Genomic DNA, 27,351 nt, shown 5'->3' with positions numbered 1-27,351 from the left:
CAAAATACTTACCACAGCTACATACAAGCCCTTAGTGTGGTCACACTTTGTTGATGATGTGTTTGTCGTTTGGCCCTCTGGGCGGCACTTTGGATTCTTTTGTTTCAGCAAAAGAATCCAAACTGTGACCACTCTAAGGGCTTGTGTGTAACTTTTTTAAGTATTTTGTTTTAAGTGTTCCATGTAAAAGGGGAAACCCATTATTAGCCAGTTAATAAATAACTACCACCCCAAAATTCACTTCACAGTAGAAAAATAATTGAATAACTATTTGCCTTTTTTCCAGATGGAAGAAGGCCAGTGTGGTATATAGAAGTCATTAAAGGTCAGGAAGATTATTTTTAGAGTCAGCAATGGCTATGAAGCATTCTCCTAACCTGAACAAGTAGTTGCATTAATTTGCTGAAAATTTGGAAGACTGTTATCCTAAGATCCACTCCTACACAACTGTAATACTTGTTTCTTTCAACATTAGAGGGTTGATTTGAAATTGAGCATTATCAAATATAAGCCAGTTAGTGAATATATTTTTAGTATTTACTTCATTTGGTGTTGTAATACTATTAAAACAAGTTGTGAATAAGGTCCAACACCTAAGCTTGTGTATTAGATTTATCACTTTAGTGATAATCAGGAATTCATGCCTTATATAAATACACATTCTCTGAATTTAATTTCTTCTTTAGAATCAAATTTGCTTCAGTCTGTACAAGAACCTTTATTGCACTTCTGTTATCATTGATCACTTAAGGATATTATTTCTAAAGCTTTGTTTAATCAGAATTTTGTTGTTCCCCTTTTAAATAATTATATTAAACAAGTCTTGTCAACACTGGCTTTTTCAGCAGGCACTCAATGGGTTAATACTACGGAGAGTGTCGATGTGCCCTCTCATAAAAGAAAGAGAAGCAAATATTGTCATATGGAGGATATGTATAGGCAAAATAGACCTGCATCAGCAAGGTTGGAAGGAGAAATTAACCATCTTCCAAATCAGTTTTCAGATTTTGTAGCCTTTAGGAATTAAGTATTCTCTACTTCACAGCCCATATTCAGCTCTAATAGCTTTGATCATTCTCCATTGCATTCTGATTGACTTTTTTATATGATTGAACAATCAAAAATTAATCTTCTTACAATTAAGTTGAAGAGTATTCCTCTTAAGATCCTTCAGAACATATTAAATCTTCTCTTGTTTATAAATCATATTCCTCCAAAGAGTATTCTCTACTTCACAGCCCATATTCAGCTCTAATAGCTTTGATCATTCTCCATTGCATTCTGATTGACTTTTTTATATGATTGAACAATCGAAAATTAAAGTAGTCATTCCAAAAAATTATTCTTCTTACAATTAAGTTGAAGAGTATTCCTCTTAAGATCCTTCAGAACATATTAATTCTTCTCTTGTTTATAAATCGTATTACTCCAAAGGGCTATTTTCATCCCTAAAAAATCAAATGCTAATCATCCATTTCAATACAGAACCTATTACTGTAGCTCCTATATTTTCTTAGACTATTCCACAAAATATTGATAAAGTATTTACAGAGAAGATATTTTCTCATGATATTAAGAAAGTGCCTTCATTCTTGGTGATGGATCTGCTGAAAATATCATATTCTTCTCTTCTTCTTTTAAAGGATTAGGTATTAGCCTGTTTTGGCTTCACTGGTCCTGTTTTAATTTCTGAAGCTCATCGAATGTAAATTTCACTTATGATTACGTCTCTTTACTCCCAGAGATCTTGCTATTAATGAAGACAAACCTTTTACCATCAGTTCATGATAGGAAAATGAAAGACCAGATTACATGTTTAATGTTTTCAAATGCCTACTAAACATTTCGATATTTTGGATGAGTGATGATACTTGAGATTAATGTTTTCAGCTGCTGTACAAAAATTAAATAATCAATCAATTGAATCAATTTGTGTTGCCTAAATTATTCCATTCTGTAGTATTCACCAACTTTGGCCATCCTAAATAGACAAGATACAGAAATATGTCAAGCATTTAGATCTTGGCTTAGACAAACTTGATGTTCCAGTTGTTTATCTTCATTTCACTGTTAAATCTATTGGATTAGGAATTCCTGCATTGAGATGAATGGTTCACTTAAATATCCCAGGTTAAATAAACTCCAACATTCATCACTTTGTACCATAGCTGCGTTTAGCATTCCTTTGGTTCACTGAGAATTAAGGTGCTGTTATCAAAAGTCCAACATAAACACTATGTTGGACTTTTGATAATGGAATACATATGTATATTTGTATTATGTATATATATTATGTATATGTGTATTGAAAGGAAGAGATGGAAATGACTTCTATGTCTTGCAGTTGATGGGAGGCCCTTCAGTCGCTCGGAGAGAGTTCCAGTTCAACATTTGGTTATGTGAAGGAACAAGAATGTTACCTGGATGAGAGTATATAGATATAGTCAGGGCTAGGATAAATGCCTTTCCTACCAAGACTCGTATAGACTGCAGTAGGTATAATATAGATACCTCATGAAGGACTGGATGTGGGTTCAGAGAGAGGCTGTGACATAATATCAATGTCTGAAAGTTGTTTTAGAACCCACAACATGATGCAATATATACCATCATAAAGAACCGACTAGAACAGAAAAGATGGATACTGAGAAGGGAGCTAAATATTAAAACAGAAGTATGCATAAGAAAGCCTGATCTTTTGGCATTGGTCTTTGGATCGAACCAAGACCTGGATCAGGCAAATGAGGATAAATTATTATGCTCCTAATTGAGGTATTAAAAGACATTGCTTAGAAGAATATGATTTGATGCCCGATTATTTTTGTTATAACCATCTCAAATATTGGCGTCTGGTGTGTAAAGTCCTATAAGGATGCACATGTGTTAGGTCTTAGTGCCCAAGACATTAAAATGCTTTTCCTCTGAGTCCTTCAAGAAACATTGATCACATGGTGGATGTATCAGCAAATGACAAAAATTATAACTAGGGAAGGTGTTGGTTAGGCTTTGACATATAATTGTAAAGTATGCATCAATTGCATGCACACTATGTGTGGGTATACTATTGATGTGTGCTTGTTATTGCCTTAGTGTTAGGGTAATGTCATGCAGAGAATTGTAAAAAAAAATGTAATTGGGCAGTTCATGTAGGTGCAGAAGATGGTTTTATGTATTTATTTATCAGGTATAAGAGAAGGGTGCATGCTTTCTTCACTATTATTCAAAGGATCACCAACAAAGGATCTTTTAGGGATAATCATTATGGGATACTTAGGCATCACATCAGGTGATTATCCCTAAAAGATCCTTTGTTTTTTGCATTGTGATCAACACTATTGATGAAGCGACATTAAACCTGATATCAAACTTAATGCTTTTTATGCAGAAGTGGTTATATTCCTAAACAAGTCTTGTGCATTATATTCCTAAACAAGTCCTTCATGATTCTTTAACTAAATTGAATACATGCTCTAACAAATTTGACATGATAATCAGCTCCAACAAAACAAAACCTGTGATAATAAACATACTGGCCATTGAATTAGAATCTTTTATTTATTTGATGATTTCTATATATGCATGCAACTGCCGATACTGATCCTCTTGAATTTCCTATGCATAGTTCAGTTACACCTCTCAGACAAGCATATGTTATTTTTCCACTGATTAAACATCCATGATATCTCACCTTAAACTTTGAAAGATCCTTTGTTTTTCCCATTGTGATCAACATAATGATTACTGACCAGCAGTATTCTTAAAAAGCTGCCTATAACACATGTGATCAAGTAACTTGCATATATGCTGCGTGAGTGATGTTTACTTACATCTGCATAAAGGTTTCTAATTCAGTGGCACTTTGTGTAGTTTGGAGCATGGAATATTCCACCTGCATTCCCATTGGATAACCTGAAGAACAAATAAAATATTTCAGTTATTTAGGCATGTTATTGAAGATGGAGAATTAAATATAAGAATGGAAAATAGAATAAGAAAAAGCTGGTATAGTGGAGAGCAATCTGATTAAATTTATATGGAGTAAGAAAGAAATAGTGTGGAAAGTTATATCACAGTTGTCATCTCTAAATATCCACATCACTATAAAGTAGTACTCATTCTTATATCAGGACAGGAGATTGTAGAGCATATGGTTGACAACAATCTATTTTACTTACACAGAGAATGCAACACTTTTTTCCATATACCTTCTGAAACATTTACCGCCATAACTTAACAATCTGTGCTCTCATATTTGCCAAGAAATTATATTCTTGTTTAATCCTTTATCCAACTGTAAGCAAACAGTTTGCATGTGTAAATATCTTCACATCTTAGTTACTTATATATAGAGAAGCTGATGACCTCACATCAGTTGGCTAAGTATCCCGTAATGCAAAGCACACTTCCTTTCAGAAGTATATATTGCTATGCAATATGGGAAGGGGCCCTATCCAGACTGGTTTTGATCTTTATTGTGATCTCATCAGTAGTAGCCAGATCCGAAGTGATAGCAAGGTTGAATTAATGCAAAAGCCATATGTATTTCTCATATATATCCATATAATGTAATTTGGCACAATTAAGCAGCTCCCCCATTTACACCAAGTTGCATGTATTGTGTTTAAAAGGGATGTCTGTACATTATCATCATTTTTTTTTTAATTATTATCATAAAAAGTTTTTCAGTTATAGATAACTGTTTTTAATTAAAGTAAAATACAGGCAGCCCTCAGTTTATGACGGTTCAATTTACGGCGATTCACAATAACGCCAGATGCCTGCATGGTCTTTCTTACTGTAGTGTGGTCTGACTGAGAAACGATGCAAGCAGGCACTCTAGTGTTTGCTGAGCCACTACAACGTATATGTATCAAACCTAGTTTTACTGTTGAATCTACCTAATTGTTCTGTTTAATTTTTAAAAGTACGTAATTACATACCATGTCTGATAAAAGAAGTGCAGAAAAGTTAGCAGAACTTGGTGTTAAGAAGGTGCAGAAATCAATCGCACTTGAAAAGAAGATGGAGGTGATTCGAAGAATGGAAGATGGGCAGATACGTGCTAATGTCTGTAGAAGTATGAAATTACCTCCATCGACTGTTACTACAATTATGAAAAATGCAGATAGAATAAAACAGTCTGTCCAACAATCTACAGCAGTACTAAATGCAAAATATGTAAGTTATAGCAGGAGTAAACTTTATGAAAAAATGGAAAAATTATTATCATTATGGGTGGATGACTTGAATCAGAAAAAACATTCCTCTGACACAGGCTGTTATAACTGAGAAAGCAAAAACAATTTTTGAGGATATTAAAAAGACAGATGGAGGCGAAGAAATATTTTTAGGAAGCAAAGGTTGGTTCATGATATTTAAGTCTCGAAGTAAGTGCCATAGTGTCAAATTATGTGGTGAGGCGGCAAATGCAGATATTGCGGCAGTGGCTGCTTTTCCTAAAGAATTTCAAGACTGTGTAGAACAAGGAAGTTATCCTCCTTATCTCATTTTTAACGTTGATGAGACTGGGCTCTACTGGAAAAAATTGCCATCACGCACCTTCATTCATATGAAGAACATTCTGCTCCAGGTTTTAAAGCTGCAAAAGATACTTACGCTTTTGTTGGGGTGCAGATGCCTCTGGAACTTTGAAGCTTAAACCAGTGTTGGTGTACCATTCACAGACATCATGCACCTTCAAGGGTCTAAAAGCCATGCTGCCAGTCTGTTGTAAATGGAACAAGAAAGATTGGGTTACACAAGATGTTTTTATAGATTTGTACAAATTATTTTTGTCCTACCGTGCTTCGCATCTGTAAAGAAAATGATTTGCCAGTCAAGGCATTGCTTCTCTTAGATAATACTCCTGGACATCTTCAAAACCTTGCTGAAGTAAGAATACCATTGAATGTCAAGGTTGTTTACATGCCCCAAATACAACATTGCTTTTGCAACCGATGGATCAGGGGATTATATCAATTTTCAAAGCCTATTACCTCCGTATAACATTTATGGAAATGGTAAGAGTCTTGGACACTTCAGGAAAAACTATTAAAGACTATTGGTGGTCATTCGATATTTTGAAGGGCATTAACAACATCAAGGCAGCTTTGAACGAAGTGTCAGCAAAGTGTTTAAAAGGAGCATGGTGAAAACTTTTTCCAGCATTTATGTATGACTTCAAGGAATTAGAGCAAGAGGAGAATGTTATTGAAGATGTTACCAAGCTTGTTCGAGAGGTGGGATTGAACTATATTACAGCTGAAGATGTGACAGAAGTCTTAGAGAGCCATGATAAACCGCTTTCCAATGAAGACTTAAAAGAATTAGCCGAACAATTAAATCAACATCCAAAGAAGGAGAAAGAAAATGAAGGAGGTCCTCTGAGAGATATAAAAACTGCTGATTTACAGTGTATCCTTGCAAACATAGAGACATTGACTGGTGAACTCTGTGAAATGGACCGCGATTGGGAATTGGATTGCGAATGTAAAAAGGAGTGTAATCGCATTTATTCGACCTTGCACTGAACTCCTTAAAGAAAGAAAAAGAAAATCTAGGCAGTTATCACAGGATATGTTTTTCAAAAAAAAAAAAAAAAAAATGCAGGTGATCCGAAACCAGCAACTTCAACATAGAAATATGTAATATCTTTTCGAAGTTTCATATTTTTTGTATATAATTTTGTTTTGTTTTTGTTATTAATAATTTTATTTTAACAAATATATATGTATGTATTATCAAAGCTTTAAATATAATAAGGTTACACATACTTCATGTGCATATTTTTTGACTGTGCGGAACATAAACTTTGTACCTCCCATTAAAATTGGGTTCGTTTTATGCCAATTCGCTTTAAGCCCATTTTTTTCAGGAACAGAAGTGAGGCGTAAACAGAGGGCTGGCTGTATTTGCCATAAAGATAATTTTGTTGGTATGTGTATTAATCACACATGCACTTCTTAATTAGCAGTTATTGATGTTTCTAGGAATTGAGTGAAACCTCTTGGATGGTTTTTTTTTTTTTTTTTTGACTGCAATTGATCATCATCATAACAGGTATCTAGAACTGATTGTCTCAGTCTTCCTGCATGAAATAGCTGTAATTCAGCAGTAGAGTCCTAGATAGTCAATCATTCAAGCTTAGGGGGGTGTTCTTCTAATGTCCTTCCTTGGATGTTTTGTTGCAATTTCATCCTCAAAATCTTCATTTTCATTATAGAATTGAAGGCTGTCTCATCAATGCATGCAAACTTTCCTATTTCTGATGTGGTTCACTTCTAATGGGCTGTCATTTTCACTATTTTATATATAGCTATTATATTATATATGGCTATATCTGGTATATCAATTATTGAATGCTTAAAACAGCAATTGGTCTTGTTGCTTATTTCTCACCATCTATGAACCATAAGCTATACTGCTTGTAAAAGATTGACTTTTGTGCTGACTCTCTCAGCAGTTGTCAAGAATCAGTAAAAATTTTCTCAATTTCCATTGTAATTCTGTGTTCCAACTCATAAGCCAATTCTTAAAAAAAATTCAGATAGCATCAACATATTTTTGTTGGTAATGAATTGATAAACTCTTTATTCTAATCCCTTTAAAGCATTCAGGCCTGAACTTTTCCAATAACTGACAAATTTGAATAGCACACTGGTACACAATTCTTTGCTTTCTTTGGTCCAAAAACGTAGTATTAATAATACAATAAAAGAGCCCCATTTCATCACCACTAAATTTTGAAGCAAGATTACATAATTTTTTTTAGCACTCCATCTGGCAGGCCAAATTAAATGGCATCATTTCCCAAATAAATGAATTAAATTGTTATATTCTCATTTCATTTTTATTCTTCTAGATTTGTCCCAATAAAACTGCTGCCCATGGACCAATGAATCAGAATCTACTGTACATGACTTATGCACTAATTCAATCTCAGTATCTCTTCTGGTCTGGCGTCCACTGATGAGACCTCAGTAAAGATTGAAAATGATCTGGATAGTGACTCTTCTGAAAGGGAAGTGTGCTTTACATTATGCGATAATAAGGCAATTGATGTGAAGTTACCAGCCTCTCTATATACAAATAGCCTAGTCATGTGCAAACTTTGTTTGCACTTAATTAGGCTACTTGGAAAAGTCATTAAGTGTGTCATAAATACATGAAAGTGGTGCTAGTAATACAATGATTTTGTGAGATCTTGGATATAGTGAGTCTATCGTTTGGACTATATTAAATAAGAGCAAAGAATACAAAGAACAAGGAAAATTTGCTACTGCTTAAGCATGCAGATCACCAGAAATAGAAGCCATTTAATGAGCGTCTTCTATCACTCTGGATTGAGGATTATAACCAAAAAAGAATACCTCTTAATACAGAGAATATTCAGGCAAAAGCTCTCGATATTTTTACTTCATTGAAAGAGACCAAATTTCACAATAAAAGAGCCCCATTAGGGATGTGAAAGCTTTACTAGATGGTTTGACCGTTTTAAAAATTGAGCTGGACTATATAACGTAAGAATAACTGGGGAATCTCTTAGTGCTGATAAAGATTCTGCACCAAGTTTCCTGAAGAATTGCAAACCATAATTCAGGCGGATCATCATGATGATCGGAAAATATTCAACATAGATGAAATTGGTCTCTTTTGGAAGCATATGCCAACAAAAACTTTCCTTGCTAAAACTGAAGCATCTCAACCAGGATGCAAAGTATCTAAAGATTGTCTTATCCTTTTATTAGGAGGCAAATGCAGAAGGCGACTTTAAATTCAAGCCTATGTTAGTTTATCGTGCACAAAATCCAAGACCTAATATTATTGATGAAATCAGCGCAATTGGAAAAGAACTTGGATTTAATCAACTGGATAATGAAGATTTGAGGAACTGCTCGATTCCCATTCAGAACAGTTAAGCAAGAATGATTTCCTTCAACTAGAAGAACAGTGTTCATAAGAAGATAAGGATTGTGAACAAGAAGAGAATGCTACGACTAAAAAGCTAACTGCAAAAGAACTTGAGCTAGTTTTCATTCACATTGAGTATGCTAACGAATCTTGTTTGATGCTGATCCTGATATGGAACGAAGCTTCGAAGTCCCCTGAAATCTTGATAAAGCACTCGCCAGCTGTCTCAAATTGTATGACAAGATGAAAAAGTTGACCACAATTCAAACATCTTTACTTAATTTTTTTGTAAAAAAAAGTAGCTCAATCAAATGTTTAGACATTAAATAAAAATTTAAGCAATTGATTTTTATTAATTTTAATGATTTTATCTTCTAACATAGCTTATATTGTAATTTTTTCCAAATTTACACTAACTGATGGATGAATTATAATTATTCCTATTGTTTATTGTATTCACTCAATGTGATTTTGCTTAGCGTGCATTAATTGATGGATTAATTAATCGCATTAAGCAAGGTTTTCCTATACTTGGATTTCCTAAGGTTTTCCTATTGATTAAACAAGAATATGCTTTTTTGGCAAGTTTAATTTCTAACCAATTGGCAAAACTTCCTACAGTCTGTTCTCCCTCTCTCTGTTTTTAGTGGGAAATTGATAAGAGTGGGTGTGACCATTTTCCTGTCATATCCACTCTTCTAAATTGTCAGCTATGTATTCCATTACAGATATTACATTGAGATGTAGTACAGATGGCTGGGTCACCTTCTTATTCTTTAGTGGAATATGATTCTGCAACAGTCAGCATGCCTCCTATTAGTGAACCATGTTAGAGTTTATTATAGAAATTGCTACAACTGCAATAGCGAAAACATTAATCAGTTTCCACTTTCTGTAAATCATGGTAGAATGCTAAATGCACAGCCAAGAAATCTGATTGGGCAATCTTCCAATGACATCTCATAACAGATATCTTTTCAGCATGATATATTTACTATAAGAGTCAAAATGATTCCTGGATCCAATACACATCTTCTCTAACTGGGTCAACTAACTACAGATTCTAGATAAAAAAAAAATCCATAAATTGAAGGACAGATATGAAGGGAATTGTAAAATGGATGTGTAATTGCATAAACTCTCAGGAGAGTTTTACCAAAATATTGTCAGTTTTCTTACCCTTCTGAGTTCCTGCTCTCCAAAATCCAAAACAGAAAAATATGAAATTCTGTTCATATCAAATGATATGGAACTTTAAAGTAAACCATTCCCAAAATTATTCATGAAACAAGAAATAAAAGCTGCTTACAGTTAAACATTTGTCACCATCTTCTGTGGATCAATTTCTCTGTTTAGCAGAATTTTACCTGAACCTGAATTTCTGATTTCCTCCCATGCACTAGAACATACTTTAATGGTAAAATTATTTAGAAGATTAATAGAAGTTACAGTGAATCAATGTCTGACAACCACTTCAGACTATGAAATTTCAACTAATGAATTATCCTTTATATAAAATCTCCAAACCTCTAAAAATAAAATTATATAATGCAATTATAATACCCACTGTGCTTCAGAAACTTGAACACTCAAGAAAACAAAGATACGAAAACTGGAGGCTTTAGAGATGAAATGTTTCAGAAAAATAAATAAAACAAAATGGACAGGAAAGAAAACAAATGAAACTGTAAGACAAGACCTAAAATATACAGAATCATTAATTGAAAAGATCAAAAGAAGACAACTTCAGTGGTACGGACATGTCGAGAGAATGTCATCAAAAAGACTACCCAACCTTGCTCTGTATGCAAGAATAAAAGAAAAAAAGAAATCAAGAACTAAATGGATAACAATAACAACAATAAAGGTCAACTGTGGATTACAAACATATAGACAACTCACCAGTCACCCAAGAAACCGAGACTCCTGGAGGTTGTTGTGGAAACGTGGAAGACTCAACCCGTCCCCGACAGAAGTGGACAGTTAATAAGTAAGTAAGAATTATCCTTTGTATTTCAGTTTATCTAAGATAATTTGAGCACATGATAATCATTATTAATTGAAAAGAAACATGATTTTGCATGAAAACTACTCAGTAAGCTAAGGTGATGCATCAGCCAGTCATACTATTTGTCCTATAGTATTTGTTTCTATTTGCTTTCATGCTGTGAACATCTCAGAAATTTGTGTTTAGTAAATTTAATATTTCTGTTATTGATATTGTAGAGGTTCTTAACATAGTGTGCAAAATAAATTTTATAAATTGCTCCAGTTAGGAAAAAAGAAAAAAAAGGAAGCTTCTGATTGTTTGATACTGCAGTCAAGAAGCTAATTGGAAACAGTATTTTGAACAGATGGCATCGTTTGTCTTAATTTAAAAAAAAATACAGTAATCTGATCATAGAATAACAGATATTTTCTTTATTGCATTAAGAAGCTGAAATAGAATTTTCTAAAAAAAATTTCAGATTAATGATCCCTATATAACATGGGTCCGCACGGTTAGCCTAGTGGCTATGCACTTCGCAACCATATTCCTGGGGAAGGAGTGTCCTAGGTTCAATTCCTGGGGAAGGAGTGTCCTAAGGATCTTCCTCAGCCATAGCCAAGTTCAGTCTTGGGAGTGAACAGCAGGTCCCAACCCCCCAGTTTATCTGGGGTTTTTCTTCCTGCAAGCAGGCAAACCGGCCCCATGAATACACACACGGATACAGTCATGAATATCTCCCTTAGGGGATGCAGCAGAGGAGTGGCGAACCGACTGCATTAATACACCTGAAAACCCTCATTAGGAAGGGGACTCAATCTGTCCTAGACAGATGAGAAGGATAGGATAGGATATAATATACATGCAGCCAAAGGTTGTTGAGGTTATCACATGGTGAGGGAATGGAATGAATTATCTTTTTCTATTAAAATGGTGTTACACATTATGAAAAATTTATTTAATGAATGACATCTTGGAAGCAATTACTTTTGTTATGTAGGCAAATTCACTGTACTGGGATACTATAAATACAAGCTACCTAATTTGGGTTTACTTAGTCTATGCACATGCTTCTCATTAACAAATTGAAATAGTCATTAAGGTAACCTAAAGTTATTTTTCAGTTAATTATATAAAATTCATAAATCATCAGGAAGAATTTAGTCTATTGCTCAAATAGATGAAAGTTTTAAGTCTCTATAATGAGAGACATTATTCCTTCAGCAAAATTAATTTATGCCTTTGATATTATGTGATAGATACTTAGATGTCTCAGTTATACATTAAAGTCATTGTTGTGCTTTAAATGTAAACATTGGGATAATATTTCATATGTTGGTAATTAAGCTGGCTTGAAAGGCATTGTTGGTAAAGTCTACTACTTCATTGAGTGCTGTAGGTAAGAGGCCTCCTAAGGCATTTGTGTCTGTGAAGCCTTTAGTAATCTTATAACTTACAGGGCTGTTATTATTATCTACCAAGTTAGTCTTGCTGAATAGACATGGTTTAGAAAAGAACAAGAAAGAAAGTTCTTGTCAATTGTAATTATTATTTCTACTGAATGTATATATATTAATATGATGATGATGATGTATTTTTAGCCAGAAATTCAAGCTCAAGATAGTGATACAGAAAACATCTCTGCTTCCTCTGAAACCATTGAAGTGGAAGAGTTTTTTGTCAAGTATAAAAACTTGTAAGTACATAGAATAATTGCTTGGATATTCTAAAAATAATTTTTTGTATGTTACTATTATTTGCAGCTAATAATTAACTGGGATTTTACTGTTATTACTGAATGAGATTGCTAACTTCTGGATATTAGCAGGTATGTATGGCTAAAAAATATTAAATTCAAAGAAAATTAATGTAGCAATAAATACATAAACTGTGATTTGTAATGTAGAATATTCTGTTCATATTTTATACCAGCTCTTTTGCATTCTTTGTTAGTGTGTTGGAATCGTATAGGTTTAAATGCCTCAGAATGTAATTATTCATTTCCATGTATATCAATTTTCTTTGCATTTGTTTAATAATTTTTCCGCTTGCTGTACCTGTCATGTCAGTATATGTAAATATATAGTCTCCAATAAGTATTTGTTAAAAATCTCATTTCTCCCTACTCTCATAATCATTTGTATATTTGATTTTATGGCCAGCCATAAATCGTGTAACACCTCTTTGGATCACAACACTCCCCTTCCATTGTTTTTCCTCATCACAAACTTTCCTCAGGTATACTACCTGATTCATCCTTCTCAAAGTATTTTTAACAAGTAGTTCTCTCTTTGATCTTATAAATTCCTGCCCATATTCATAATGCAATAAACCATATCCACTCTTCTGATAATAAACTTGACTATCAGTCCCTCAGTCATATCTGAATTCTGAATACACACTCTGAATTGTTTTGTCTCAGGTGAAATTTTTATCTGTGTTCTGATATCCTATGCATCATAAGATAGCAGATATCTCCATATTTTAATGCTCTTTGGATAAAAATTTCTTGACCTAATTTTATCATCTTGATTAATGGCCTTTATCATTGCTGGTGTCACCCATCATTCTGATCTTTTTGACTTTCTGTAAACATTTTTTCTAGTCTTTTTTATACGAAAGTGATCTTTCTTGTAGAAAGATCACTTCGAATTGCCCACAATTTGTTCATGACTGCCAGAGTACCAAATAATCCTTACTATTTAAGCTATTAAATAAATTTAATTTTATTAAATTTAAGATATTACTGATCACTATTAATCCTTTTGTCCACATATGTTTTTTTCCCCTCTTCCAGATACTTTGGGTTACCTTAATTTAGATTTCTTTTCTAGCCTGCTATTCACACAAATAGCCATTTGTGATCTCTTGTTGCCTGGCATTATAAGAGGGGCTGATTGCCAGAATTTTTTGCATGAATTATTATTTCCTCTCCTCTGATATCTGATTCAACCTTTCATACTGAATATATCACTTGACTGTATATGTATATAGGTTTGGATTCCCTCCATCCATCTCTATATTTACCCACTCACCCCATTTTAAAAAAAGTATTCCAAAAGCAAAATAAGTTCAAAATAAATCAGACATATTGCATCAGGCTTTTAATAAAATTTTAATCTCATTTCTGTATTCAAAGTAGCTGCAAACAGTTATCAGCAGGTTAAAATCTGATTTTGAAAATGGACCAAATGCTGCAAACATTAGGATCATGTTCAAATTGCACCTGTGCTTTTCAATTCCTTGCAAAATCCATTTGTTGTAACTTTTGTCTAGTCTTGTTTCGACCTTTTATATATAGTTTGTTGTACTCTGTGATTATCCACAGTGAAGGCCTGTCTTTCAGCTCTTGACTTTCTTCCAGTAACTACATTGATGATTTTAGTAAGCATCTTCCTGTCACTACAAACCACTATTCAATTTTTTTGCCAGAAAGGGATCACAAGAATTCTGGCCAATCTGGATATCACAATGCATCTTTGATCTTGATGGAATTACTCTGAATGTTTTGAGGATTTGTACTCCCCAGTTGACTCCTATTTCGTGTGTCCCCCCCCCCCCACACACACTTTCTTATTTCAGTTTCCAATTTCAATGCAGTTTGGAAATTAGCCAATCAGATCATTACTTTCGTGGTGTTCTCATTTCTGTCTTACGATAGTAGAAAAATACTATCCTCAACTTCTCTGCTGTGGTAATCCCTATTGTTATGAACTCATAAAGACTTGAAATACAGTTTGTTATTATTAAAGGTTAGGTTTTACTACAGTGAATTTTCTTTAGGGTCTTTCAGTAGTTTATAGTGTGTTTCAATACTATACTTTGGTATAGTAAGTTGACTCTTTGTAAATTTCATCTTACTGGTTTGGTTTGCCAGGGGAATAGCATTTTTGCTCTTTTTAGGTTTCTAATTCCATTGTAACATAGACATTTGTGAAGTTATGAGGTGGTATTCGATTTTTGTCATCATCTTTATTGAGGTCTCATCAGTGGAGCCTGCCACTTGCAATACTTCACATGCAAATTTTGTTTGCTTAACACTTGGATGTAGGATTTAACAAGAACATAATTTCTTGGCTTTTTGATTTTAATTTATCATGTGAAAAAATAAAATTTCTCATTGATCCAGAGTATTTTAATAAGGTGATATCCTTTTTGCTACTTGCATATGGGAAATATGACTTCTTCATTAATTCAACCTTGGTAGTACTTCTGGGTCTGGCCCCAACTGATCTCAATAAAAGTCGAGACCAGTCTGAATACTTCTGCACATCTGAAATGAAATGTACTTTGCTTTATGGAATACTAAGACAACTGATGCAAAGTAATCAATCTGTCCATACAAGTGACCTGGTCATGAAGATAATGCCTCATGCACAAACCTTGTTTGCTTATACAGGTAACCCTCGTATAATGTGGTACTTATACAATGCGGTTTCGCTATAACGCGGTCTACAAATTGTATCAAACCCCCTTGTGTAACACAGTACTTATATAACGCGGTCTACAAATTGCAGTAATCCTTTATCTTTTCATATATTTTTCACTGCGTGACTTAAAAATAAAATTTTATTTTCGTTAAACTTGTCTGCCCGTATCGCGCATGCAGTTATAAGTAGCGAATTTTAGGGGAAATATCCTTTAGCATGCATGTACATCAATTGTTTACCGTATGAAGTGTTAATTATTGTTGGAAGTTGTCTTCGTTTTCTGCCATGAAAGCGCATTAAAAATCATAAGTGCGTTAATCTTCTCAAGCTGAGCACTTTATTTTCTTCTGAGTTACATACGTTATGTAATGTTTTTTTATGTAAAAAAAATTATTTCTATAGTGATGGCCACATAGAGGGCTTTTGTGATATGGTTGAAAACGAAATTAGTGAATTAATTGATGGGAAATAGATTTAAACAAGGAGTAACTGTTACAATTAATAGATGATGTTGAACCAAATGCGGGGAAAGTTCTGTCGAAGATTCTGATTGTGATGAATCCGTTAAAAAAAATTCAGTTTAAAGAAATTAGCAGAAGGATTGGACTTGGCAAGAAAGTTAGGAAGCTATTTTACGGATAATGATTCCAGAACGGAAGGCTCCAGAAGATTCACGAGACTATTGGATATTTGTTTAGTTCCATATTATGAACTTAATAAAAAATTGCAGCATAGTGGTAAGCAAAGTATTACTGACTTCTTGATAATTAAACCAGCCGAAGTATGCAATGAGAATTATACAAATGAAATCATCACTTGAAATCTCTTGGATTTCAAGTGATGACGACTTCCGGCCACTCATAAATAAAGAACATCTACGAAATGTTCGTTTTGAAGACAGTGATGACAATTGAAATATGCACTTTATTATGTGCAATGAAGTTTACGTACAATTTGTAATTTTATAAGTTTATACTATATATTTGTTTCACAGTTTATGTTTTCTTACATGAATTCCCTAAATTAAATAAAAATATTTTTTGTTGGGTATGTCGTTGTTTATATAATTAAAAAAAAAAAACGATTTCGGAACTTAACCCTACCTTTCCTATGTAATCTGAGTCTTGCATAACACGGCATTTCTATGGAACCTAACATCCGCGTTATACGAGGGTTACCTGTACTTGAATAAGGATTAAACAATAATATAATTTCTTGACAAGTTTAATATAATTTGCAACCAAGTGAAAAAAAAAAAATTCTACAATCCTACTGATGTGTTTTATTCAAGCTTTGATAATAACTTTAATATCTCTCATTTGTCCATCTCTGTTCTTTTATCCATAGTTGAACATCCGTAGCTCAGTCAGCATCATCATGCCCTTTGGTTGGAGAGACCTGGGTTTGAGTCCCACCTGGGACTTGAATAACTTGTATTTCGGCTTTTCAGCTGAAGGTGAGTTAGCCGACCTCATACAGAGGTGAAAGAGTTTTAATGAGAAATCCAACCTGGGATTTTCTTTTTGTAGGCATGTAATTAGGTTCCTGAACCTCACTTGATGATCCAGTTTATCTCACAGATGTTCGATGTTGAAATCAGAGATATGTGGAGGCCAGTCAAGTGTAATGAAGCTCATGTCCACAAACTGATCAGTTACAGCAGCAGCAGCAGACATATTGACACTGTGCATTGTCTTGCTGAAAGAGACATTGGTCAGTTCCATAAAAATGCCACAAAGTAGGAAGCACAGAAGCATTGTTTAGAATGTTCAGATACCTATTGAAAGTTCAGTGTTTGTGGCACCACAAATAGATGTCCAAGGACAAACCAGGAAGAACAGGACCACATCGTCACACTGCCAACTCTGAATTTCATAGAGTAACACACTCTGGTAAAAGATGTTCACTGGGCATCTGCCACACCCATTCATCTACTCCATAGAGGGTGTAGCTTGATTCGTCACTCCATAACAGAGCTTTTCAAGCTTCCACATCCCACTGTACACTCTCTTTGCATCACTGAAAATGATGCTGCATGTTGGTTTGGCCAGTGCAGTGCTTGCATATTGCGATCCTACCATGAAAACCCATGTTGTACACCTCTGTTCTGAATGTTTTTTTGCAGATTCGATTTCTAGTCAATGACTGGAACTCCGCATTCAGCATGTCAGCTGATGAATGGTGGCTTTTACATATTATCCTTCACAGCACCCTATGGTCACATTTAGTGAGTGTGGTGGGTCATCCACTGTGGGTAGCACTTGATGTTAACTCTTTTCTATTCCATCTCAGTATGGTATCACTGATTGTTGACCTGGAATGGTCAAATCTGACAAACAGACCTGCACCATGGGATCCTGTCACAACACCTCTTTCACTTCCCTTAGCCATTTCACTCAGACATAGTTATATATTAAAACTAGCCTATATTGGTGTCTTAAACATGTCAGTTCACACTTCATGCATGCAAAACAGATGAAACTCAGAACAAAAAACATTCATGACAAACCAGTTGGATATGTTGACACAATAACCAATCACAGACACTGATTTCTGGGTGCTATTGTATAGGCGCTCACCCTGCCTCACATTCTGGATGGTTAAAAACCACAAAAACCACTGGAATGCTAAGAATTTGACCTGCTGCACTGCATCTGCACACTTGGGCTATTAATGCAAATGTCATGCATTGTTTACACGTTGAAAAGTCTCCTCTTCGTGAAGCATTAGTATATTGTGTTTAATTTTAGGAATCATTCAAAGCCTGGAAACAATTAGGAGAGTCTTTAACAGGAATAACTATGAAAATACAATATCATTGATATTGCTATTCCGTAAATATATGCCCTTGCTGTTTACATTTGGCTTTGTGATGTCATATGGATCTTCATCTCTGAAAAGATGATTTCATTGCTTCTTTGGCTTGTACACTTCCTAATAATATGTATATACCGTATTTGCCAGCATATAAGACGCATCCCCTTTTTTGTACACATTTTTTAAGAAAAAACTATCACTGAATATTATAATGAATTTACAGTATTTCAAATATAAAGTAATACATAGGTCTACTTTCAGCAAATACCTAATCTAACTAGGAAAGAGTACCAACCTTTTAATCTTCTTTGTCAAAACACAGAAATTCATTTCCAGAGCTAAATGAAGAGACACTTGAAACCTCTTCTAAATCAGAATCTGAGTCCTCATACAACAAATTGTCCTCTGTACCATCCAGTGCATTATTAATGCCACACTTTTTAAATGATTTAACCACTGTCTCAGTTTTCACAGCATCCCATGAAGCTTTGACCCACTCACAAGCTTGGGAAATGCTAGGCTTCTTCCTGATGGCGTGACCTCAAAATCTGAAGACTGCATCCAGCTGTTCCACTTCCCCTTCATAAATCCCTTAAATGGTTTATTAATACAGACATCTAAAGTTTGAAGCTGACTAGCTAGACCTCCTGGAATTACAGCTAACTGAGTTTTTAACATCTTCTGTTCTGTGAGAATGAAACTGATCCCATACTAACAGGGCAGGCTTCTTCAACAATCCTACAGGGTGCCTAGACCAAATTTTATCTATCCATAACTTCATTCCTCCTCCATCCATCCAGCCTTTTGCGTGAACATGTACAAACACTCCTTTAAGCAGTTTTTTCCTTTGGGTAGTGTCTTCCTTTTAAAAATCAATAGTGGTAGAAATTTTGTTCCATTAGCACAGCAGGATAAAACAACAGTGTAGTGAGTTTTTTTGTGCCCAGAAGTTTTAACAGTAACACTTTTTGTGCCCTTGGAATCTACAGTTTTGTTAAGGGCACATCAAAAGTCAGCGGAACCTTGTCCATGTTTCCTATTTGTGCAAGTTCAAAATTTTCTCGTTTCCTTGCATTAATGACGATTTGTAGTGTGTACAAATTCAATTTGTAGACACTGAAAGTCCCACTTTTCTGTGGTCTAAAATCCAAGTATTCAGTTCTGACCATTTTGCAGTTCCACTTCGTAGGTTAAGTTTATTGTGAGTTGCTTTTTTTAGATCCTCTTCCTGATTCCCTCATTTTCTCAGTTGGGTTAGCCTGAAATGTCTCTCTGCAGTCCTTTTCCATGTTCTTTAGCATACGCAATCACACGTAGCTTGTATGCAATATTGTAGCAATGGCGACGTTTTTCAGCCATAATTTGCCAAGAAATTTAGAGAAAATTTAATAATAGAAATTTATCACCGTTCACAACAACCGCAATAACAATTGGAAAGTTTAAACGAACAGGAACACAGCTGTGATCATCTATGACACAGCATGGGCATCCACTGAACTCTACGTACTGTAATGCTCACACACACACCACAAAGAAGCAAGAAAGAAATAGTGTTACTCGGAACAGAGAAAATTTCCAGACATGAAAGTAATAAAAAAACTGAATATAAGGCGCATCCTGCGTGTTATACGCCGGCAAATATGGTATATTACTGAATATTCCTCATGTTCTTTTTTTGTCTGCAGCACCTTTCTAATCTTGCCAGCTCCTGTGTGCAGTTATGAAGAACTTGATAAAGCTTTGAAATTTCAAACATTGCGTTGAATGCTTTTTTTTTTTTTTTTTTCCAAATATACTTTTTATAAAGACTTTCTTCCACTATCAACAACATGCCCTGTAACACTTTCAAATTTCTTTCTCTTCTTCTGTGCATAACTTCTACTTGTATTGTGAACACATCATACACAATCTGCCTGATTAGCACACAGACACATGTAGCAACATCTCCTTTCTTCCACAAACTACTCATTTTCCAGTGCATACAATTCACACGTTATATCAAATGAAGTTTCTTGTGTTTTGAAGTTTTTCTGTTGTGACATACTATTATTACATCATACCTCTCAATGAGTGCAAGAGTGGGAGAGTATTTACTCTACTGCACACAACTAGACATCTCTACTCCTTACTTAAACTACCAAATAAATACACCAACTTCCCTGTTGCATTTTTGAAAATTGGAAATGGGAAATTCTTATCTTAAAAGGCATGTATTAGTCCCCCCCACACATACAAATGCTAATTATTTTACGTAAAACTTTTTTGTTTTAATCCATTTGAAAAGATTCCATAGTCTCTGTCGTGCAGTACTTACTTTGAAGAGTTAGGTGGGTTGTTAAATGTTCTTTTAGTGACAATATGTGTGTGTGTGTATATATATATATATTTTTTTTTTACTGAGTCTAGAATGAGTCGCTCTTTCCAAAATATGACTTATTAGTAACTGAGCCATTGTCATCCTTTAAATGCACTCTAACTATATAAACACACACCAGCCACTGAATTAGAAACTTCACAGAAACCACCAATTACATATTTGGTTTAATCCTTTATCCAAGTGTAAGCAAACAAAGTTTGTGCCTGAAATATTTTCAGGACTGGGGCAACTCGTGGTAAAGGTGGTATAAATTCTGATCACTTGCCTTAGTATCTCATAATGCAAAGCACATATCCTTATGTGTTTATAATGCTATGCATTATGGAAAGGGTCACTACCCAGACTGGTTTCGACCTTTATTGAAGTCTCGTCAGTGGGAGCTAGACCCAGAGGTGGTGATACTAAGGTGGAAGTAATGCAAAAGTCATATCACCATATACCAGTTGCCAAAAGGTGTCAACACCTTATTATTAAAATTCTCTTTAGAGATAGTTGATGGAAGTTTTTTCACCTGGCTATGCTACCAATTACATATTTGGTTTAATCCTTTATCCAAGTGTAAGCAAACAAAGTTTGCACCTGAAATTCACTTGGATAAAGGATTCACTTACAATTGGATAAAGGATTAAATCAAATATGTAATCGGTAGCATAGCCAAGTGAAAAAACTTCCATTCACAGAAACCAGTTGTTACTGTATATGCATGCAACTGCCAGTACTATTTCTCTTCAATTTTCTGCATATAGTTTGATGAGATATGGGTCGGGAACAGCTCTCATTAAATTTCTTTGGTCAATTACTGCACATAGGAAATTCTGTTTGTCTATATAACCTTTTCAGATAATAGCGATCTCATTTCTGACAGTCTTAGAACCATGATTACACCTCTCAGACAAGCATTGTGTGTAATTTTTCCACTGATTAAACATCCAGGATGTCTCACCTTTTGAAAAATCAGTTAGCTCTGCTATTTTCAAAATCGTTGCTCCAGCCAGATGGGCACCCACAATAAGCCCATTATCAAACTCCGAAAGATCCTTTGTTTTTCCCATTGTGATCAACACAGTTGATGATTACCGATTAGCATCACTCTTAAATAATTGCCTAGAACACATGATGTGCATGACCAAGTATTTTGCATATATACTGCATAAGTGATGTTTAGGTACATCTGCATAAAGGCTTCTGATTCAGTGGCTAGTGTGTGTGTATTTATTTATTTATTTTTAATCTTTTTTCCCTCCCTTTCAGCTTCAGATCTGTTTGTAAGATGAGATTTTTCCTCTTTGGATAATTTTACTAATCTTATTTGTCATAAATCATAAACATCTCCTTTCTCGGAGATGAGAAAGGAGATGTTTATGATTTATCCAAAAAATAAGGTTTCTCTTTCGATTTATAAGACTGATGACATGGTATGTGTCCACAAGTAATTTTATTTCTGCTAATATTGTGATCACTGATATTGTGAACGAGAAATACATAAGATATGAGATTAATCATAGAGGTAAACTTTAAATGGAATGTATGTAATTTCATGTAATTTCATGTAAAGATAGGTACTGTTGATATTGTTTGTAAAGAGATGGAAAAGTATGAAATTGACATCTTGAGAATTACAGAGACTGGATGGAATGGAGAAGGCCACTTCAAAAGACAGGGAGGTAAGCAAGTTGTTTATTTAGGAGGTGACTCAAAGCATCATGGGATATCTGTGGTACTGAAGACAGTTCATGGTTGTAATCCCATTAATGAGGATGCTCTGTATTAGACTTAAGGCTCATCCTACCAATGTGTTAGTCTTGTATGCACCTCACACAGATAGGCCTGATGAAGAGAGTAAGGAATTGTATGAAAACCTACAGACTGTTTTGGATTCCCTACCAAGGAGAGATGTACTTTTTACTTTAGGAGACTAATGCAAAAGTGGGAAAGAGTATGAGAGTTAGGCATGAGTGTGACATGTTTGGCATGTGTGAAGGTACCACTCATGGTGAAAGACTGTTGGAATTTTCCCCTGCTAACAGATTAGTTATTACCAATACTTGGTTCTATAAGCATCAAAGCCAGATCTATACTTGGGCATCTATCACTAATAGTCAAGGCACCAGATTGATTATATATCTTGTTCTGGAGCAGACTATCATATAATAAGAGCCAAGCTAAGACAAATATTGGGAACAAACAGGACATGCCATGGGCTTACCCCCTCCCACCAGCACCAACAAATCTCTTTGTGGAGAATTTCAGATTATACTATTGAAAACCTTGGTTGTTTGGTTGATTTTATATTTATAACATTTTCGTTGTTTGGTCAGGAACAAAGGATAACTTGACTTGATTTAAAGATTATATAAATAGCTTGCATCAGAATACATAATTCCCTTTTGAAGTGGTAGATCATAAAGCAATTACAGTTCCTTGACAATATTTTCAAAGTAAATGAAGAAAAAGATTGATTTTTTCAGTATACAGAAACCTACTGCAACTGGAAGATTTTTTTATGTCACCCCATACCATGATCCATTACAAAAGATAGGTATGATTGAAACATTGAGATAGAGCCTACAAGTTCCAGGGCTGTTTTAAGGTAACAGCGAGCCCGGTGGTCGCCAGACCCCCCGCTCTTTAGGGGTCCCCTATTCTCTTATTGTGAAATAAAATGAAATTACTAAAAACTGAATTAAGAAACAGCATGGCACAGTCACAATTAAACCACCTAAGTTTAATGACAATCAAGGAAAAGGAGTAGCCATAGTATTCAACACAAAATACGAGACTCATCTTCTTGAATGGCAGGCGGTCTCATGTAGAGTAATGTGGGCAAATATGCGAATGGGGAACTGGACAATGAGACTTATTTGTGCCTATGGTCCCACAGAAGGTTCTACTAAGGTAGAAGTGGAGGAATTTTTTGACGCTTTAGAAAAAGCAATTGACACAATGAAAAAGGAAAAGTTGGTCCTTGTTGGGGATCTAAATAGCACAGTAGGAAATGATTGTGAGACATACAAAAATATTTTGGGAAAATTTGGAGCAAAGAGCAAAGCTAATAATAATGGCAAATATCTGTTGGATTTCTGCTCAGGACATGGACTGGTTATAACTAAGACCATGTTCCAACATAAAAATGTGCACAAATTCACATTTCTCACATTTCTCTTGCTGCCAAGGGCCCAAGAAGGTGTTGATTAGGCCCTGCCTACATTTCATTAAAAAAAAAAAAAAAGAAAAGAAAGTGAAGAACTTCACTGTCTGAGACATACTGTCATCCTCAATGGGTATGAATCAAAGATGATTAAAAAAATTCTTAATACACCTCCTGACAGCTTTTTTGCATAAACAATATTTCAAGAATACAATCACATTACCTCGTATCAAGAATGGTACAGACAAAGTCGCAACTTTGCTTCAGTTAAACATTAAAGTGTTTTTTGCCAATGTATAAGATTTCTAGATTCTTACATCTTCAAACTTCCACTTTGTCCTATGAAAAAACCAGGAGTTTGCGAAATTCATTGCTGTTATATCATTTACCATGGTAGGCCAAATGGAAAGGTGTGTGGTGATTCACATGTCTGTACACATGAATGACTTGAAAAAGGAAGACAACAGAAATCAGGATTAGCCTTCCATACAACAAACACAGTCCACCAAGTAGTTTGGCAAGAAACAGAAATACTATATGTTGATTATAATTGTTTTGCAAGAAACTTCAAAGAAGCATTAGAAATGCTTCAGATCACTACAAAAAGTAACAAAACCAAGGCTTAATCCTACACCATGATTGGCTGTTTTTATCAAAAATCTAACATTTGGATATGACACTCATCATGCTACAAAATGTGATAGTAATAACTAACATTGTTCCAATGCGTATAGAGCAACTAATACAATGGTTTTCTGGTAATTTTGCATGTATTAATTGTGAAGTTCTGATAACATCTGCTATGTGTAATTAATTTTTTTCTAGTTTCACACACACACACTCATGATGATGTAAGTGTGACAACTTACACAACTTGTTTGAGATATATTGTTTATTTTATTAAAACTGTTACATGTTAAATAGCATGGTCTAAATAATGAAAATTAACTGAAGAAGTGATGGAATATGTTCCCATTACAGACATTTTCTTTCCCACTTCCATAATACTAAAAAAAATAATAGTTATAAAATTAAAATAAAAACATTTTAATTTCCACTTTTGCAGATCGTACATTCATTGTGAGTGGAGGTCACTTGAAGAGCTTGAAAAAGGAGACAGGCGGGTAGCTCAGAAAATAAAAAGGTTTAAACAAAAAAGAGATACAATCAGTAATTTTTTTGATTTTGTAAGTATTTGCATGGCTGTCTTGTAAACTTACCTTCATCATTTCTTTAGTGATTACAAGATATATAATCAGATTTAATAGTTTACTGTAGTGATTCTCAACCTGTGGGTCATCTCTCCTTTTTTTTTGGGGGGGGGGGGTGCGAAATACCTAAAGGGGGGGAGACACGAAGAAAATGGAAATCAAAGGAAAAACTACTTTATTGAAACAAAAGCATTTAATGAAACTATATATTGACACAAAAATATAAAATACACTCTGAAATTAAAATAAAATGTATAAAATCCACTCTATTGAATATGCTAGTTACACTAATGGGAACATATCAGTATTGCAAAATATACCGAGCAACTAATTAAAATTAAACAATAACAATGAATCTAAAAATTAATGGCTTCCTTGGGCCTGTGTTGCGGAGCAAAGCTTTCATATGATGGTGATACATTGGAAATTTACACTCTTAGTTCTCTTTCTGTGTTTAACTGAGATCTGTATTTTGCTTTTAGGGCAGCCACTGCAGAAAACTCGATTTCACAAAGATAAGATGTTGGAAATTGCAAAAGTGAAGTGAAAAGCTCTTGACTTTAGTGCAGAAAATCCATCAACACCACCAACAGCCCAAAATTCAAACAGTGATTTAGATGCTGATTGTCTTTTGATTAAGCCACTTGATGTGAAGTCTATAAATTGTTCCTCTTCTTTAATTGAGAAACCTTCAGGGGTAATTTGAAAATGGATTTCTAACCCACTTGTACATTGCTATTATGTTGTTGTCGGTTATAAAATTGTTTCTAAAATTCTACGTCAACATTGTTAAACGAGCTAATAAGCTTCATTTCGGCAATGAAAACATTACTTAAATTAAGGGGATATTAATTCCCACATAGTTTTAAAACTGAATAAGAAACTCAAAGATTGGAATCAGAGAGTTTCTTGCCGAATATAGTAAACTATAAAGTATCGGCGGCCACTAGCGTTAGCAAATGCAAGTGATCCTAGTACGTAGTACGATATTGGGCAGCTCGTTGCAAAGGTGGGGAAAGAAGTTCATATCGCTATTCTTAGGTATTTTCCATAATGTAAAAACACATTTCCTAGGAAATGTATGCTGTTATTACATTATGGAGGGAGGTCACTACCCAGACCGGTTTCAGCCTTTTTTGAGGCTTCATCAGTGAGTAGCTAGACCAATTAATGGTTGCACCTGTTTGGAAAACTCGTTCGCAAAGTACATAAGTTCTTTTCGCTATACACTTTGGTATTAATTGGTCTAGCTACTCACTGATGAAGCCTCAAAAAAGGCTGAAACCGGTCTGGGTTTCAATCTTTGAGTTCCTTATTCGGTTTTAAAACTATGTGGGAATTAATATCCCCTTAATTTAAGTAAAAGAATTGTTAAACGATTTTCAATAAAACTTTGTGTTGCTCTTTTGCCATGTAGGTTTTGATAAATTCATCCACATTTGCAAACATTTTTAATTTTTGTTGCTTAACTAGTTTCTTTTTGTTCCATAACTAGTTTGTTTACAAAAAGCATTAACTTTGTCAATCATCTCTAAGATATGTGTATTTTTCCCCTGGACTTGCAGGTTTAATATATTTAGTTTCTTGAATGTCCACCAAGTAACCCAATTTCATCACAAACTAGTGGTCTCTAAACTTCTCTGCTTCTTCGTGATTTTCCTCTTCCAAGAAGATTGCTATTCTGCCTCTTAATTCGTAAACACAGTGTAAACATTTTCCCTGTGATAATCATATTGTCTTGCAGTAAAATAGTAACGCTGAATGTTCTGCTCCAGCCATGTCATTGCAAAGTTCAGAAAACAGTCTTGATTTTAATATCTCAATTTTTATATAATTCACCACAGTTATAACTGTTGTTAACACAATGTTTAGACCAGGACTCATTTCCTTTGCAGCAAGAGCTTCTCTGTGAATCATGCAATGTGTCCAAATATATTGTGGGATTTTTCCCTCACAAGGGCTTGCAAACTTTTAAACCTTCCAGATGTAACTTGAGCACCATCAGTGCAGATTCCAACACAATTTTTCAACTGTATGTTTTGCCTTGTTTATAAAATCGTCCAATATTTTGAACAACTCAGGTGCTGTGGCTCTTCTTCCTATTGGTTTACATAAATTTTCAACTGCTGATAATCCATCGCAAAATCAAACATAAGCATAATGACAATCCTTGTTGCATTGTCAAGTTGAATTGGGAATAATTGGTCACAAAGCTTTGACAAAAGTTGATGCAGTATATCTTCACACATTACCAATTAGCCAAGCAGCAGTATTTTGATAGAGGTATGCACTGTAGTTGTTTAGTAGAACTTTCTCTACAAGCATAGTTTCCACAATATCAATTGCAGCTGGCAGAATTAGGTCTTCGATAATATGGGGCTTTTTGCACCTAGCATATTTTATATGCAACTTTGTAAGAAGCTAGTGAAGCTTTTTCGTTTACAGACAAAGCTATTTTAGTGCTAGATTTT

The 27,351-nt window shown here is 34.5% G+C and overlaps 1 protein-coding gene across 1 annotated transcript in view; it reads left to right on the top strand.

Moving 5' to 3' along the window:
* kis (chromodomain helicase DNA binding protein kismet) overlaps positions 1-27,351 on the top strand; it is a 945,984-nt gene that overhangs the window by 207,833 nt on the left and 710,800 nt on the right. The window contains exons 10-11 of the mRNA XM_090408660.1: positions 12,499-12,593; positions 24,736-24,856. Of these exons, the coding sequence (XP_090264786.1) occupies positions 12,499-12,593; positions 24,736-24,856 (216 nt within the window). The remainder of the gene's footprint in view (positions 1-12,498; positions 12,594-24,735; positions 24,857-27,351) is intronic.

Source organism: Typopeltis vanoorti, chromosome 18, assembly GCF_054136105.1.
Source record: "Typopeltis vanoorti isolate ZY-2024b chromosome 18, IOZ_Tvanoo_1.0, whole genome shotgun sequence".
Lineage (NCBI taxonomy): Eukaryota > Metazoa > Arthropoda > Arachnida > Uropygi > Thelyphonidae > Typopeltis > Typopeltis vanoorti.
The sequence above is the reverse complement of the archived record's forward strand: the minus strand, read 5'-3'. Positions and strand labels throughout refer to the sequence as shown.